The 17,987-nt window shown below is 42.1% G+C and overlaps 1 protein-coding gene across 1 annotated transcript; it reads left to right on the top strand.

Annotated features, from left to right (window-relative positions):
* Nucleotides 1-1,990: 1,990 nt before the first annotated feature.
* On the top strand, nucleotides 1,991-13,515 carry LOC119460617 (PRELI domain-containing protein 1, mitochondrial-like). The gene is given in 7 exon segments (XM_037721644.2): nucleotides 1,991-2,216; nucleotides 2,550-2,645; nucleotides 3,243-3,283; nucleotides 3,286-3,464; nucleotides 12,919-12,964; nucleotides 12,967-13,017; nucleotides 13,020-13,515. Coding segments are annotated over 6 exon segments (606 nt in total). The 5' UTR covers nucleotides 1,991-2,216; nucleotides 2,550-2,553; the 3' UTR covers nucleotides 13,217-13,515.
* The last annotated feature ends 4,472 nt before the right edge of the window (nucleotides 13,516-17,987 follow it).

Here is a 17,987-nt window from a genome sequence, read left to right as displayed (position 1 = left end):
CGCCACCTCCGCAGTCCCCTTGCTCCGCGCGGAACCCTTGCTCACGTTCAATGAGATCACCAAACACTACTATCTGTCAAGACGGGTATTCCCCCTCCCCCACCCTGCCTTATGCAGGGCGCGGGCGGTCTGGTGGCTTTATGTGGTTATGACTAATAAAATCGAGCCCCTCGGTCCCATTCTACTTTGGATATATATATATATATTATATATATTATATATAATGTCGCATATTCCTGAGGCGAAATAAAGTCAGCAATTTAAAACTCACATCGAACTATGAATATTATACGAATTTGAACATTGCCGGTGGCAGATTATCTGGAGATAAAAAGATTCAAAGAAACGCTCCTAGACTAAGTTTTTCAGGGAGCACCGGACATACTCCAGACATGTCTAACTGCAACTTTGGTGCTCGTCTATTACAAGTGCAAAACTCATGGCACTTTCCATTCGGTCTTCAAATGCACAGTCACGATACTGCGCTTCAGATCTGCAAATAGAAAGTTACTCACATGCACCAGTATCCTCCGAGACCCGAACACAACAACGGGGCATAATCACTGTTCAAGGTGTTTTTTATTGTCTACTGTTATGTCATATTTTTTTTTATTTCTCCTACACACTGCACTTTTTCTATAATTGGCAATTTCCATTCTTTTCTTTTTTTGTTAGTTTGCATCTTCTTGTCCATTCCCCTAAACCCCCTAAATTTATGGCCAATCCCTCACTGTGGATATGCGTCAGAATTATTCCTGAAGTATGCGTCCGAACAATGACCAGGGCGTGTATTCAGACACTGAGGAGCGTTGAGCTGCAGAGAAGTGAAGAATTCGGCTAGCTACAGAACTTCAAAGAACTTCACGTGACGTTGATTCTTCCGGTGGTCATTTCCTTTGGTGCTACGATGTCCTTTGAATGTCTTTTGGTGCTACGATTTTGCGATGTCCTTTGAAAGCTTCGCTGCGAGACAAAAGAATTCAGCCTAAAATTTTCGATTTCTTTTCTCTTTTCCAGTTCAAATTTTACTCGTATATTATGTATTATGTAGATACAACAGATTTCATATCTATAATATGTAAATTTAATTTTCACAAGTTCCAGTTACCAGTTCTGATTGAAATTATATTCCTCAAGATTAATTAGTACTAGCGATTGGCACATCGTGCGGCAATGAGTACTATTCTGGACCACGCCGTGTTCTGGACCAGGTTCTGGAAATTGTCAAGTGACGCTATTACCAAATTCTATAACATGGCGGAATTGACAATGCCCAGAACGATCCAGAATAGTACCCAATGTTGGTGGCAATACAATTTTTAAAGACCTTAGACAACCGCCTGTGTGTGTCTTCGTCCGTGTGTTTTTTTGCGCTACAGAAAATCTGCAAACATGTTACACCAACAAGCCCAAATGTCTACACTGATGGACTTAGACAACAGTTCATTTAACAAGCACAAAGAAATCACCTACGCGAAGCATTCTTATGATGTCTAAATCTTTTTACTCACATTTTTGTAATTCATCATTACATTCCTCCAACAAGATGACAGCACCAGAATACCGAAACTGAAACGGTGACATCGGGCACAAACACATATAAAAATTAATATAAAATATAAATTACAGATACCTTCTTTTGGAGATCACTCGAACGCAACAACACATTGCGGTTTCACGTTTATTGCGACATTATGGTAAACCATTATTGAAAAAAACTGCAAAACATCGTTGTCGCAGGGCTGGCCCGTGGTCACGCTTACTCTGTTTACGCACGCTTACGCTGTTACGCACGCTTACCTGGGTGTTCTATACAAATGCGTGAGTGGCTTAATTTTAGTCCCAGCTCTCAGCGATTAAGCAAGATGGAGCTCAAAAACAAGGTCACTGTGATCTAAGCATGATAGTTTCGGTGCTAATTGGTGCTAATATGGCGTTGTAAAAATTAATATTGTGTGCAGCTTAGAACACCTCTCAAGTGATGTCATTTTGGTTCTGTTTTGACAGTCGCCAAGCAGAGCCACCAGGGTCGCTTCGCTCGCTATGCACTCCTTCGCTTACCCGGCGTTACCCGGTGCCCGTGGCAGTGCGGTGTTCCATGAGGGAACTTCAGCGAGGGATGCGATGTATTGGAGTTTTCGTATAAAATTGCCAGATTCTTCAACGTAGATTATTCTCTTCGGATTTCTGTCGTGTTCAGAAACTGCCCGTAGTGAGTAAGTTGTTGTTTACTTTGCATTTAGCTGGGGGACATGCTGATAAAGATGTGCGGTCGCTGCACGCCTAGCGCTCCGCCATGTCTGCAAGGGCAGTTGTAACGTAACCTGATCTGTGAGCCTGCCGAAGGCCACTGAACTGCTTTTATAGCGAGGAAAAAAATGCATGTATTTAGCGTAATCACGATTACCAGTGATTCAGATGTTCATGTTATTAAACACCTGTTTGGTGAAGTTACATAACCTCTGTGAAGTCGGAAAAGCGAAGACAGTGCAAAGGTCGCCCTTCGTTGAGCGAGCTAACTGGTATGCTTGCTGTTTCCTGTGTTATAGCACAATGGTGAAGTTTTACGAGAGGAAGGACACGTTCAAGTTCTCGTGGGACCAAGTGGCTCAAGGTTTCTGGGCGAGGTACCCCAATCCGTACAGGTAAGAACCTGGAGAATATTGAAGAATGTGGTCAACAGTGCACACGAGGATGCACATTTGTGCGATAGCACCTAATTTTGTTTGTTACGTTTGTTTTTATGTCACGTGATGAGACGCTTAAAGGAGTGTTTAATGTTGTATTCTCCCTTGTCAACATAACGCATAGGACGCATATGTCTGTCGTGACCGTGACGATGCTTAGCAGGGGCCGTATTCTGAAACGTTCGCCTAGGCGAAATTTCTTTTTTCGCTTTCAGGCGTGTGTGATTGGCTGTTTTAGCAAAATTGGATGAGCTGATTGGGTGGTTGAGCACGACGTCATTCAATTTTGCTCAATCAGCCAATCAGCGCGCACGCTGATTTCGCCTAGGCGAACGTTTCAGAATACGGCCCCAGGCGTGCTATTGACGCAGTGGCAGCGCAAGCAGCGTGGCGAGTATTACTACGGAGTGTATGTACATGGGCGTAGAATATTCGTTTTGTCTAACATTCGGCAGCCTCATTTAATTTTGCTTTATGTATGCTCAGTTTACCTGCTTGTTTTGTAGTGCTCCATTCTTGCTCGCTTGTTTATAGAGTTTGGCGTTTTGTTTGCAGCACGCATGTATTGACAGAGGACATCGTGTCACGATATGTAGAAGGGGAAAACTGTTCACAAAGCGATTACTCACCAAGACCAATCCTATGAACCGGCTACCCAAGTGGGGGGAACGCTTTGTCAGTTCCAAGTCCGTGCGCATTGTTGAAGAATCTGTCGTGGACCCCCGCACGAGGACATTGGTCACCTATACACGCAATATTGGCCTCCAACATATTATGGTAAGTTTCATTTTATTATCAATTCAGCTTACAGTGATTAGGTACAAATCATTGTGAATGAATTTCAGCACCTCAGAACTATTGTTCTAGAGAACACCACACCTCACTGATAGCGTGCAATTTTTGCTCATTTGTAAGAAAGTTGCGCAACTTTGGTTGGTGATGTAGCATTCACGTCTGCCCCTTGACTGAAATTGTGCTTTATTATATAAGGGATGTGAAAGTATGTCCAGTTATGACTAGAGGAAGAATCTCATCCGGTGGTGCATGATAATTCAATTTCATTTTCTTTTTCTACTCATGTTCAACACGGGTCATGGAGCACATGTGGCTTTTTCATCATTGACAGGATTGTCTAGTGTGTTTGTCTGCTTCATCATAAATGTCTAGCTCCAATTCTAATTCAGTTGTCTATACTTCTGCCTTGAGCAGTTGATCTCTGGGCTGCAAGCAAAGAAAGAGTAATACCACAGCAACTGATAGGTTTGATGTACCGAGCTAAACGATGTACCGAGCCTGGGCATCCTTGTGGCTTCTGCTGCTCACCAGCATTGTCTCTCAAACTGGTCAACAAAGCACAGATATTGATTTGATTGCAGTGCACTGATTCAGCACTCTAGACAAGACTCGCTGCAGGGCAAATGCTAAGCGCCAGAACCTCTACACTTTCGCCTCGTCTAGTTAAGTGAACAAGCACTAAATTCTGGGCAAGCTCTGCTCAAGAACATCTCAGGGTTTCAGGGCTTAGCTGATTCTTCACATAAGTGACAGTTTTAACTAAGTACGTCGATGTACAGATGTTGCTGGTCTCTTTTTATCAATTTATATGAAAAAGATGCTGGAAGACCTGCTGATGGCTTCCTAATCAGTTTTTTGGATATGTCATGGTGTCGGAAAAGGCCCAGGGGCTTTCTTTAATTCTTGTAGGCCCAAGCACACGCAAAACTGGTGCTACTCATATTCTTGAAAATGTGGTGTCAGGCATTTTAGAGCATCCAACAACAGTTGTTCGCAGTGCTGCAAGTGGGAGCTGAACCCACACCTTCCACATTACGCGTGCCGCACTCATAATATGGAAAATCTGTGTTAAGCTCCCATCTACGGCAAGTTGTCTTTTCGGCCACTTTCATTTCCCTTTTCTTTATTATTTCTACATTTCAATTAAACATCACAATTTCTCCTTTCTTATGTCTAACGAAAATTGAGCCACTCAGATCTCCTTATTCTTTGGTTCTGTGCATTCTCCAGTGTGATAAGGCATGAGATTTTGTGGCATTGCATGCCATGCCTTGACATGCATGCATGGCAGGAATCAGATTATTAGTGCGGAAAATGAAGGACAAAGTTCTGCATTGAAATTAATCTCCTGGGATGTGAATATGCCATATTTTTGTGTATTTGGGTTCTTCAGTAAAATTGCGCTAGTTTCCAGGTTACGTCCTTGGTATGATTAGTGGTACCAGTGAGCATCAGCGTCAAAATGCAGCATAAAAGGGTGTGTTCTAGTTGAAAATTCTGTTTTCTACCTGACCAACTTCATCACCTTTAGATGTAGCTTAATTTCAATTTGCTTGAATAAGAAAAGGTTGGTTGGTAACCAGCTGTCATTGTGGTTACACCTATGGGTACTGCCACTCCTATTTGTTGAGCTTTAAGTACCCATTCTTTTTCAACAATGGCTCTGTCTGAGCAGGCTTGCTTTGCCCAGTTCATGGGCATTGTCACTATTCAATTTTCGAGATGTGAGGTGTACCAACTCGAGGTGTCTTGCTGAGTGAAAGTCTCCGCCCTTGGAACATCTCTGCCTTATTGACAGGTCAAGCCACTTGGGAATTGTTTGCTTAGGTTGCCCTGGAAATGGATGCAACTGGTGGTTTCAGAATTCTGCAATAAGTGTTAATTATGTTTCTAATCTAGCATACAAATCGTCTGTGCAACTAAACTAACAACTTAAATCATGACTGAGAAGATTCAAAGGCGCTCGTTTCGTTTTGGACTACTATGTTGGCCGCCGTCAAAAATATTGACACCACGGCAATATACCATATGGTCTGCTGGTGTCACCCCTGAAATGACATGCCATCAGCAATGATTCAAATGTGAACAGTGGAGTGTGTGGCTTTCAATACATGCAGCATAATCTAGCTACGAGCAATAGATGCAAGGATTTATGAAGAGACACTTTTACTCTGTGCAACAGGGCAATACGGTCAAGCCTTGCTTGGTGATTGTGCAGGCAGCACTTGTCACTGCATCGTGTTTACAGTCCTCGGCACCTTCTTGTCCGTCTGTATCTTAAAATCATTCTTCTTGTGGAGGCATCAGTTGCAGGAAAAGGACTTCAATTTTAAGAAGCCAGGTGCTCTCAAGTGCATGTAAGCCCATGATTTCTTCATAAAAAAAGATTTCTGCTGTCTGTGCTAGTTTACCAAGAAGACTGGGATGAAAGGGAAAACAAGACTCACTACAACCGTAAAGCCCTCATGCCATTTTAACTGATGTGGTGCACCAATGATCATTGCTTGCCCATAGGTATGAGCTGAGATAACCAAGGCAAAAACAAGATCTGGTACTACTTTGCAGCACCAAGTGAAAGCGCTGGTTTGCAGAATGCTGCTTGTGACACTACAAAGGTGGTCATAAATCCTTGTGCCCACTTTTTATCACCAAGCAATGCTACATGTACTGACACGCAAAAAAAAACTTTGTTAGATAATAATGTTATTGTGCCAGAATTCCCCGAAACGCATAACAAATAATTATGTCCTCTTATCATGCAACCGTTGAAAATGCACACCTAAAGCAATGTGGCTTCATGGCACAGAGGTGTCATGAGTTTATCGTATAATTGTATGTACTAGTATACTCAGACTCAGAAGCATGTGTTCATGATTTAAAGAGAAGTTATAACTTTAAGCCTGCGTAGAAAGTTGTGTAAAAGCTGTAGGCCTCTACTCTGGAAATTTTGTACTAACTTTGGATCCTTCCAACGTGACTACAAATAGGCGTGCGTAAGTTAGTTGTCATTAAGTGCACTGTAATTTTTATAAAAAGGCATATTTTATATGGATTTGTATGTTCTTTTCAATGTGTATTACAATGTACAATGTAAGAAAAGGTTCACATCTTACAAGTGTCACTGCCATTGCAGAAGCAAATGGAACAACAGTACAGTGACGTTCGGTGGCCTTCCTCGTTGCTTGGTGACAGGCATAAACGTTTCATTTTCTGTCTGTGCGAGTTTGCAAGTTCCCTAGTCACCTTATAAAATAGAAAATGGTGCTAACTCATGCCATAAATTAAGAATCAAGTAGCCATAGACAAGAAGCGTTACTTCGGGGAATCACTACCGAATTTATTACAGCATCACCGGAAAAATTTTGGAGAGCTATTTCGCCTAAATCATTGGACTGCGATACCTTTGAAATTAACGGGGAACCGGTAACTGGGGGGGGGGATTTTGAATTAATATCCAATTCATTTAACGACCACTTAAAATTTGTTTTTACTAAAGATGATGATGCCCTATCTTTGATGTCTCCTTGCCACGTATACCAGACGTCATAATCTCAGAACAAGGTATCTTCAATATGCTGTTAAAACTGAATGTAAAGAAGTTCCAGGGGGCCAGACAACACCCCAAATTCGTTTCTAAAAAAATATGCCGAGTGGGTGTCCAAGTATTTGCATGTTTAATAAATCATTACGCGACGGTGAACTACTGAATGACTGGGTGTCAGCCAGAATCAAACCGTTACATAAAAGTGGAAGGAGAAACATTAACTACTATCACCCAATTTCACTAACATCAACAGCTTGCAAATTACTCGAACACATTATACATAATGAAATGCTAAATTTCTTAATAACCATAATTTTGTAAGCAATTATCAACAAAGTTTTAGAAAAGGATTCTCGACGTGTACTCAGCTGACAGAAACCATCCACAATTTTGCAATAAATTAACAATGGTACACAAATTGACGCTATATTCATGGATTTTTCTAAGGCATTTGACAATGTTTCTCACAAAAAGTTACTCTATAAATTGCATAATGTTTTAAAATATGATCAGTTAATTGAATGGATTGCTGCGTACCTAACCCGCAAAACAGTTTGTTTCCTTTCGGGGAAACAGTTTATCTGCAGTTTATCTGCAGTTTCAGGGATGCAGTTTATCTGCATCAGTAACGGTGGATTCTGGATTACCCCAGGGTTCCGTGTTAGAGCCACTTTTGTTTCTCATATACATCAGTGATATTGTACGAGATATTCCAGTTCATATCAAACTTTTTGCTGACGATTGTGTATTGTACTCCGAAATTAACACCAAATTGGATCAATTATTGCTTAACCGTGCACTTCAGAAGGTTGCTTCCTTGTGCCACGAATGGCAGATGGTGATCAACGTTGAAAAAACAGTTTTCATGAGAATAACACATAAAAAGAAACCTTTGCAGTTTGAATACAGTATTAATAACACTTTCCTCTCTGAAGGTAGTAAGTGCAAATATTTAGGGCTGTGGATTTCAAACGATCTTAATTGGAATACTCATATTGATTATGTAACTACAAACGCTAACCGTAAACTCTTTTTCCTAAGGCGAGCTCTTAAGTTTTCCTCCCCTTCTGTTTGCCTCCTGGCTTACAAATCCGTTGTACTGTCCATTTTAGATTACGCTGCAATGATATGGGACCCTTTTACAAAAACTAACATTGCCAAACTAGAACAGGTTCAAAGAAGGGCCATGCGTTTTATTTATAACACATTTACGAGAACTTTTAAACAGGGCTAATCTTCCTTCTTTGGCACAAAGAAATCATTGTTCACGATTGAAGTTCTTGTATCAACTAATAAAGGGGCATTATAAGATGGACATAACAAAGATCATTGCCTTCTCCTCCGGATACGCTACTCGGCAAAGACATAATTTCACTATAACTCCTTTTTCCTCACGCAGCAACTCTTTTAAGTATTCTTCTTTTCCATGCACAATAGTGGACTGGAACCAGCTAAAAAATGACGTCGTCTCTGTGCTAACGTTAACTTTTTTCTTATCATGTTTACAGTGACATTATTTTATTTGTACCATGTTTGCAGTGACAATGTTTTACTTTAGTGCAATATTGCGTGTGCCCGACCTGTATGCTTTGTATTATTCAAATAACAGACTTTTTATTAACCTGTGCATTTTCGTGCATACCAATGTATTCATTATGTTTTACCACCCTGCTAAAATCACCGCATGGTGGTTGCAGTAATTATGAAATAAATAAATAATAAATAAAAAAAAATAAGGGATCCTTCGAAGAGGTGTCAGCCTAAGCACAAAGGCACTGCTAACAAACCTTGGCTTGGCTTGGAGATGACTGGAGCTTTAAAGACAGTTCAATTGGAAATGGCAAAACTGCATATGTGTTATCAGCACAATTGCATGCGTAAGTATGATGTGGCTACAAATATAAATATTCTTTATAAATTGTTACACAGCATTCTACGTGCAACTGCTGCAGGATTGGGCACATTGCACAGTAAGCTTTTCATTTAATAAAAGAAAGTAGTACCATAAAAACGTCATTTGTCAACCCCTTTTCACTCTTCTGTTCACATTGGAATGGTTGCTTAAAAGTAGTACAGTTGAACCTCATTAGAATGAAGTTCCATCTGACACGAGAATACTTTGATTTTATCCTATATTTGGTCAAGCATATATTCATTGCGCAGTGTTATTTTATATTTACCCTGTTATACCTAGTATTTCGTTATATCTGTGTTCAATAATTGAGGTTTGAATGTACGTTCATGAAGCAAGACCAGTGAAGTGCATAAACCTGGTCAACATCAAATAGTGTACACCCATTTACTACAATGACTGCTTACAGTCATGGCAGGAATTGATGTGCATGCATGAAGGACAAGCTTGCTATTTTCATCATGAGCAATGTTATCTCTTAGCTTATGAAACTTTGCTTATTTCATGTATGCTCCCCTGTCTTGTCCACCACTAGGGCCTTTTTCAGGCATCACGGCAAGCGTAAATGAAGTAATTTCCTGAAGTTGACAGTTGCCACTGCATTTTACTTTTATGGGACTTCGGCTGAGCATGTATTACTGGTACAAAAGCAATTGGGCGAAGGAGCTCGTAATGTAGGTCTTCTCTGCAGAATAGTGCTCCTTGCATACATTGTAAAAAAAAAAAAAAAAGCATTTTTCAGATTTGTCTAAGTGCTGAATATTTGGTCCTTGTTAAGTTACCCAATGTAGATAGTGCCTTCTGTTGCCATCTTATTGTTTATCAGTTCATGGCACTAGTAATGTTACTTTTGTGAGCATGTAGAACTGTAATGTTGAGTGCTTTAAAGGGTCCCTGAAATGGTTCTGTCAAATTTTGGGGATGCGTAGGGTACAGCTACAATACAATATTCGTGCCACAATTTAAGTGAAGCGTCTCATATTAAGTGAGCTACGGATGATTACAAGTTACCCTACTCCCTAGCTATGCTTTTTCTTCTCAACTTGTTTGCCGAGTAATCGGAGCTAAGCTCCACCTTCACTGGCTCTGCGTCATGATGTGACAGCGCGTTGTCTACTTCTGGTTGTCTTGGAGTCAGCGCGCAAAGCCTCTCCAACCTCTCTGCTAGCCGCCTGGCCGTCAATCCCAGTGAGAGCTATCCAAGCAGAGGCGTAAACTAAAGCCCCTCCTTACTACTACCGCTGTGATGAAGGAGCTTTAGCATAGATGTACGTGACCGGCCTGCACGGTCCAGACACCTGGTGGCGCAGAACTCAACCAGCCAAACACAGAGCTAATATTGCTGTAACCAAGTGTAAAACACTTTAAACATTTAAAAAGGTGTGTTCAAGATTACGCTCCTGCCGAAAATTTACACCAGCAGCAAAATAATACTTGGTTTGGTTACTGCTATATTAGCTCTGTGTTGGTTGAGCTTTGTGCCACCAGGTGGCTGCACCATGCAGTCCGTTCTAAAGCCCCTGGAAAAAACTAAAGTAGCGCCAACTGCGCCCCTTTGCCTCCTCTCCTGGCGGCTGCAACAGCGCCTCTAGGGTGTCCACAAGGAAACTACGAATGCGAGAGCCGCGAGCACGACTGGGCGCGTCCGGGCTCGACTGTTGGGCTCGACTGGTGCGCATTTGCTAGCGCAGGACCTGCGTCTCCGGCACCCATGGTACCACTAGCATAGCAGGTCGGCATCCCGAAACGCGCAGAGCCGCCGTGCAAACAGATTCAGACGCGGTCAACAAAACTAAGGAAGATGCCATTCCCCGTCCAAGTAAACAAGAAAAAATAAAAGAAAAAGAAACGATTGGACACTCAAGGTGGCGCTTTCTCGACCTTTTAAAACATAGTGCGTCACGTTTGAAACCGTGCGATTTCTCAGTGCCGCCGAGCTTACCCGAATGTCGACATTTCCAGTGTAGTGGCGCTGCCTTCAGTAGCGTCAACGCTGAGCGCATCTGCATGCAAACGCACTCGCGCCGGCCCTGCTTGCTTGCGGGGTAGTTTTTCCCAGTACAAGCATTTACTTCACTTCAATATTTATCAAGCACTTCCATGACACGGTGTACCCCTAAAATAGTGAGCAAGTCGTAACCACACTATCGGCATAAACTTCTCAGTTTAAAGAGCCTAAAAAAATACCTTTCCATTTTAAGGAGCTTTATATCATGCATCTGAACGCATTGCGAGCACCTCTGTTTATTGACTTATTGAACACCGCATTTTTACACTTTCTGGCACGACACAAATCACGCCTCTTGTTTCTACATACATTCCATTGCCGTACTCAATGTTACCTTTTTGCATTTTTCATTCTCGAACCTCTCTCAATACACCGCTGCGAACCGCACCGCCCTGCTATGCCCTAGCGGGATAATTGCACGAGCCCATCTTTCTGGCCAAGCGCCACACTCGACGGGCTTCGCACCTTGTAACACAAGCAGACGACACTTGCTTTGCCACGGAAGTGCTTGAGTTTAGTGATAAATGGTCCTTATGACTTTTCTTTCGATTACTTTCTTTTTATAGAGACAAATTAACTAACATTCCAAATATTATGAACAACATTTGTCCACCATGATGTTGGGAAAATTATCGATGACGTGCCCTGGGCAGCCAATCGGATAGGGCCTAGTGATGTCATATGGTCAAATCACGTCACCTGGTCAGGGGCGGCTGGAAACTCTGCCGAGTGGCGTGCTGCAATTGGTAGCGATGTGCGTTTTTAAAACCTTATAATAAATTACACGCTTTATGCGGAGCACTTAGATGCGTCAATTAATGATCAAAGGACCTACCCTAACGACTCGGTACGTTTGTACAAAATCGTTTCAGGGTCCCTTTAAGGACAAAATAGCTTTCCATTAAAAACAAGGTATTTGTAGGGACACTGAGAGTATGTAGCCAACAAAGTGCTTGTAGAAATACCGAGATGTCAACTTGTGTTCATTTTTTGGCAAGTAACAAGCGATTTTGATAGCCAGTGTAGACTTGTAGCATAAAGAAGTGTTCATATGTATGACTTAAACTGGCATGCTGTTTTGGCAAATAACTTCTGCCATTAAACTTCAAACATGCATCATGAAATTCCTCAACTTCATCAAAGATTTTTCTGCACTTCTAGATGCAATGCCAAAACTTAAAGCTAGATTGAAAGATGCACGCATGTATATGTGCTCACCGCTTTTTTTTTTTTTTTTTTTTTTTTGTACATGAGCTCGTTGTCAACACTGCCTTTATAGTCTTGTATTATTGATCGGAGCATGTGCAGAATATTTTGCTTATGTGCGCTTATGTTTTTTTTTATCTTTTTTGTTCGCTTATTCATGTACTGTAATTGCCGAAATGCTGCTATTGACCTGTTTTATTTATTTATTTATTTTTGCTTATGTATGTTGGAATTTTCATGTATTGTACTAATTGTTGAAGTGCTGCTTTTGACCCACCCTGTAACGGCCGACAGGCCAACAGTATGAGTAAATAAAAAAAAAAACACTATGGAACATCGGTTTCCATGACAGTTTACCCTTCTGCTTATGTCCACTGCTATTTATGCAAGATGAGGTTTATTTTTTATACTTACTGTTTGGTCTCTCATTTCATAGGTCTGCAAAATTTCATGTGATTACAAGACAATTGAAAGTCATGCATATTGCTCTTGACTCCCATTCGAATGCATATCTCACTTTTTTTATGTTCATAGGGAGTGCATTATTTCACGGAAATGTGTTAGTAAAGTTGACTCTGTCTCTGCTGGATGTCGCTGTAATGAAAATTCCAACCACACCAGAAATGTTTCCAAATACTTTGCCATAGCACAGCAAGATGCAATACAGGGCTAGCAAGCTATTTCTGCGCAGTTTTTAACTCTTGCATTTCTAGCTTAACACAAAACCTTTGTCCTGCACTGACCTCTATGCCATGTTCTTTTGCAGTCGGTAGAGGAAAAATGCATCTACAAGCCTGCTGCTGACAACCCTAAAATACCGTGGTAGAGCGGAGAGCCTGGGTTTCATCTTCTATTCTAGGTTTTCCTGCGCCATCCAAGCCTTTGGTGTGGAACGTTTCAAACAGAATGCTGCCAAGGCATCCAAAGGATTTACATATGTCCTGGAGCGCATGTTCCCTGGGACCCATCCAGCAGAGAAGGAGCGCCTTCGTTCCAAGCTGGCTACTGAGCTGGCCAAAGCCAAGGCTGTGCCACTGGTGGCTGCAGCCAGTTGCAGCAACTAGTGCGCTAGGTGTCGGCGTTCACTTTACACTGCCACATAGTGCTCCCATGATACAGATGACTGCACTCAGGTGCACATTGTTAAGGTTGTCGACAAGACCTTTCTCTGCCATGAAATGTCTTTTCTGCACCTTTTTTTTTTTTTTTTTCGTACGTCTTTGGGTGCCAAGTAGTATATAGCATTCCAGTGAAACTGTAAAAATCCATGTTAACTGCCACTGCAGTTTCGTGGGAAGCTGCATATTTTATTGGAATTAATGCTTATATGTGGCATTGGGTGAGATGGCGGGGAAGTGTTTTGTTTTATGTTGTTTGTGCCATTTTTTACTGAGACTACTGTATGTGGTAGCCATGTAAAATAAAATTACTGTATTTTACCATTGCAACCATTCACTGATCCATTTTTTTCTTTGTCGAATATTCTTGGTCAATTGTCTCCTGGTAAAAACATTAATTTTGCAAAGAGGAGGTAGTGTAATGTAAATGATCTGCACCTAACTGCACAAGTTCTTGAAGTGTGCGAGCAATGAAGTTATTTTGTCAGGACTTCACTACATAGCATGGAACTTTTTAGCATCCGCAGCAGTGGCTATGGTGTTCTGCTGCTCGGCACAAGGTCGCCAGTTTGATTGTTAGCTGCATTACAATGGGGATGGCATGCAAGAATGCTTGTATACTGTGCCTTGGGTGCATTTTAAAGAACCCAGGTGATAAGATACAAATCCAAATAGCCCCACACTATGGTTGTCTCTTATAGCCCATATGTTGCTTTGGAATGTAAACTCATCAGCCCAATTCATCAGTGGTTGGTGCTAACCACAGTCTCTAGCAGGGTAAATGCATTGGCTATAAGGGGATTGTTTTCGTGGCTGTTAGACCCAGAAAACTTCTGTGAGTGAGTGTACTTGAGTTGCACAGACAGTTTTGTACAGTCACAGCTGTAGCTGTACTGCCAAAACGTACTTATGTAAATGGAACCTTTCAAGAATGCAAGCAGAAACTGGGGACCTATCTTTGGAAGGTGACTTTTGGCAATACCACTTTCAGTGCGCGCTTATTCGTTGGTTGAGCAAAACTGGGTGAGCTCTCAGACGGTAACTTTCGGTGATATCACTTTAAGTGCATGCTTATTGGTTGGTTTAGCAAAATCGGGTGAGCTGATTGGCTGATTGAGCAGCGAAATAGATTGGATAGTACCACCAAAAGTGATCGTCCGAGAATACATCCCTGGACTGCATTCAAACACCAGGATTACAATGCATATACATGCCACCAGATTATTTGCCAATTCCCCAGTAAGCACATGTGCCATTGTTGCTGCTGTTGAGATTATTTTATAGCATTGTAAGAAGGAAGACGAGAATCAAGGCCTGCAAAAAATATTGACTAAATTCCACTGCCTCAGCTGGTAGAGTCGATAAATGTTTTCTGAAAAAAAGCTTTTATATGGGCAAAATATGTGGACTTATTCAATCATTCTGGTTACTTGGATTCTTCAAATAGAGGCATCTTCTGACATGGCTCTCTTCACAGCTCCACAGTAACTGATGCAAATAAATGTGAAGCAAATGATACGTCAAACTCTTCCATACACATAACTGCTATATTACAGTTTGAGCAGTATAAAAATACCTTAAAAAAGAGCAGTTGGGGCAACTGAGGATGTTCTGTTCCTTGAATGTAGGAGTTTTCCAATGATAAAACAAAATTGTGGCTGCGACACGTACAGGTTGGTTACAGTGCTACATTAGTACAAATTGTGAATTGATACATTCTTTGTAGTGTTTACTTCCATGGATACAGACATTGGCATGGAAAAAAATGACTAGAGGAAGTGTGGGACAATTTTGTAGCCTAGTCGTAAAAAAGAGTAAATTTAAGGAAAGGGCCTCATCACGTCCATGTTAAGCATTGATGCATCACCGCAAAAGAAAAAGTGAAGGTCGAGAAAAAAATTTTAAAATAATGAAATTTCGAACAAACGTCCATTTTTTAACACTGTATTCACACAAAAATGTGTTTACCTGAACAGATATGTTGGCACATATTGCCAAACTATGGAGGAATGAAAAAGATTAGGATGTAGGGTCGCGTGACACTTTTGAAGTCGAGTAAAATATATAAAGGAAAGGTTCATGGGAAATGGGCCTCACCAAGTGACAGGCAAATAACAATTTCTAGTTTCCGAGCATGCGGAGAGATGCAGGGTTAGGGCCGATCGTGACGAACTATGCGGTTACGAAGCCGTTACCAAATGATCTACCACATGCCAAACAATGCCTGGAAATGTCCGGTAAGCATTTAAGTGGCAACCATGTAGGGCCTTTCTCCCAAGAGAGAGAGTGATTGTGAAGAGGAAGAGGCGCTATTTTCTGCAACCCTTTAGGAAACACGACTTGGGCGCCGAGTCGTGCGAGGGGGGATATAAGAGAGAGAAGGTCGAGGCTGTCACAGAGCCCTTGATGTCAGCGATAGCACGAAGGCGCATTCACAAGTTACACGACAGCCCCGTGTCCTCCAGGAATGATAGAGGACGGGGTGTCTGAAGGTGAGCCGTGGTGCTGGCCAGGGAACAGGAGCTGCGATGCCGAGAACGCAACGAGTCCCAGGCATCGAAGCGGCGCGTACAGAGAAGTCCTCTTTTGGAGTAAGCTAGGCAGAAACAATGAAGATGTTCAATTGCTTCAGCCTCGCCGCACGCTGAGCAGGCCTGAGATGTTGCCAGGCATTGCTGTACTTGGGATATGCCTCTGCAGTTTGCCCTACGTACGGGTTACACGAACAGCTAGTAAGAAATAAGGCAAGCTCATCACTACGCAATTGAGAAAGGACACGACATTGTATTTCAGTGGTTGCCGAGCCAGCGGAATTGTTGGCAACGACAGCGCCGGGTGAAGCTGCTCGTCGGCTCATCAAAAACATGCGAGCTCTCAAGAACGGACGCTGCACGGCAACTTCAATCAGTTGCTCGCCACATCACACTTCAAAGATGGAATTCACCAGTTTTCAGCAACTCACGCTTGCATTCTCTCGACCTAAATTGCGACTTTGCCTGCCACCCATGGACTCTCCCGTAGCAAAGCAACTTTACTGTGTCGCATGTGGTTGGCCGTTGCATTTAAAAATTCCTATTCATTTCTAATAGGAATGGCTAACAGTGCGGCATGCAATTCGTGCGGGTGCGATGAGCTAGAGCACCTTCTGTAGGTCATTGCCCAGCTTTTGACGCTCAACGAAGGATTCTTCAAGCTCAACTCGGCAAAAAAAAAAAATTAAATTTTGGGGTTTTACGTGCCAAAACCAGTTCTGATTATGAGGCACGCCGTAGTGGGGGACTCGGAAATTTGGACCACCTGGGGTTCTTTAACGTGCACCTAAATCTAAGTACACGGGTGTTTTCGCATTTAGCCCCCATCGAAACTCAACTCGGCATGTTAGATAGCAGAGTGCTGTCAGAGGAAAAGATTCTGGGACCATGGCCTACGCATTTTGCATGCGAAAGGCCACAAAGCTCTTCTTCACTTCTTGAAGGAGACTGGACTATATGAACGCTTGTGACAGTGGACCTTCCTCTGCGACTGACTGTGTGAATGACTGACTCTTTATGATTTTTTAATATTCTCGCTCCTTATATATTCTTCCCTCGCCCCAAGCGTAGGGTAGCCAACCGGGCACGTCCTTGGTTAACCTCCCTACCTTTCCCTTCTCGTCTCTCTCTCTCTCTCTCTCTGGGAGCACCCGATCCGGAGGCGCAGCAGACGCGCAGATGGGCCCCGAAGGACGTGTTAGATGCTGCCGATCGGTTAAAGTTAAAAAAAAAAAAGAAAAAAAAAAACGCAAGCATATCCAGGGGCTTTAGTCGAGACTAGGCTTCCTCCTAATGACGCACATATGGACTACAAGTAAGCCACACCACAGAACACCCATACTTTTGGAACACCCATTCAAGGAAGTTTCATTTAGGACACAAAATTTCATTCGTGTACCTTTATTAGTTTTAAACCTCAGCTTCGTAGCTTTAGTACCTTCCCGCAAAAAATGGGCAAAAATAAAACCGGAATTCTAAATGTTGCTTAATTTCGGCCGCATTATTAGAAAAACTGATAAAGTTACATGTATGACATTTTGCGTCCTAAATGCAAATTCCTTGAACTCTACTTTATCCAAAATTTAGCTTCCTTGAGCATGTAGTTGCCGGGCTGTTACAACAGAAGATTGCGATATTTGGCAATTTTCAAAAGCAAATTATCCAAAAAGTAAAAGTTCAAAATTATTTTGCTACGTCTAGGAACTACATAAATATGTCCTAAAGCTACAGAGCAAGCCGCAATGCAGTAAGTGCGGTAGTTTTTTCTAAATGGTCACAACTGAGACACAGTTCGCGAAACTCATGTATCTCATGCTTGTTCTTGAACGTTTATTTCTAAATCACAATAATCAATTTCTTTAGATTATATATAGTTGGAATCTACAAGGATTGAGCTTTTTCATGGTATATACCACCACTTTATATCTTTACCAGAAGAGCCGCCACGGTTGCTCCAAAAGTACTGAAAACGGGGGCGCGTGCCGCCGGAGTGGGACCGCCACCTTAAGTAATAGAATTGTTTTCGTAAGTTTGAATAGGCGCTGGAAAAATTCACACGCAATTCATGTGATGACTGGAGCATAGCTCGGACAAAGCCATGGCCATAACTGAGCAAAAGAGGCGTGTCCGCGTTGCACTGATAGGGCAACACTCAAAAAGTCGGAGCTGGCCGAAGCGCCACCGAC

This window comes from Dermacentor silvarum, chromosome 1, assembly GCF_013339745.2.
Source record: "Dermacentor silvarum isolate Dsil-2018 chromosome 1, BIME_Dsil_1.4, whole genome shotgun sequence".
In the NCBI taxonomy this organism is placed as follows: Eukaryota; Metazoa; Arthropoda; class Arachnida; order Ixodida; family Ixodidae; genus Dermacentor; species Dermacentor silvarum.
This window is presented reverse-complemented; position numbering and strand designations above follow the sequence as displayed.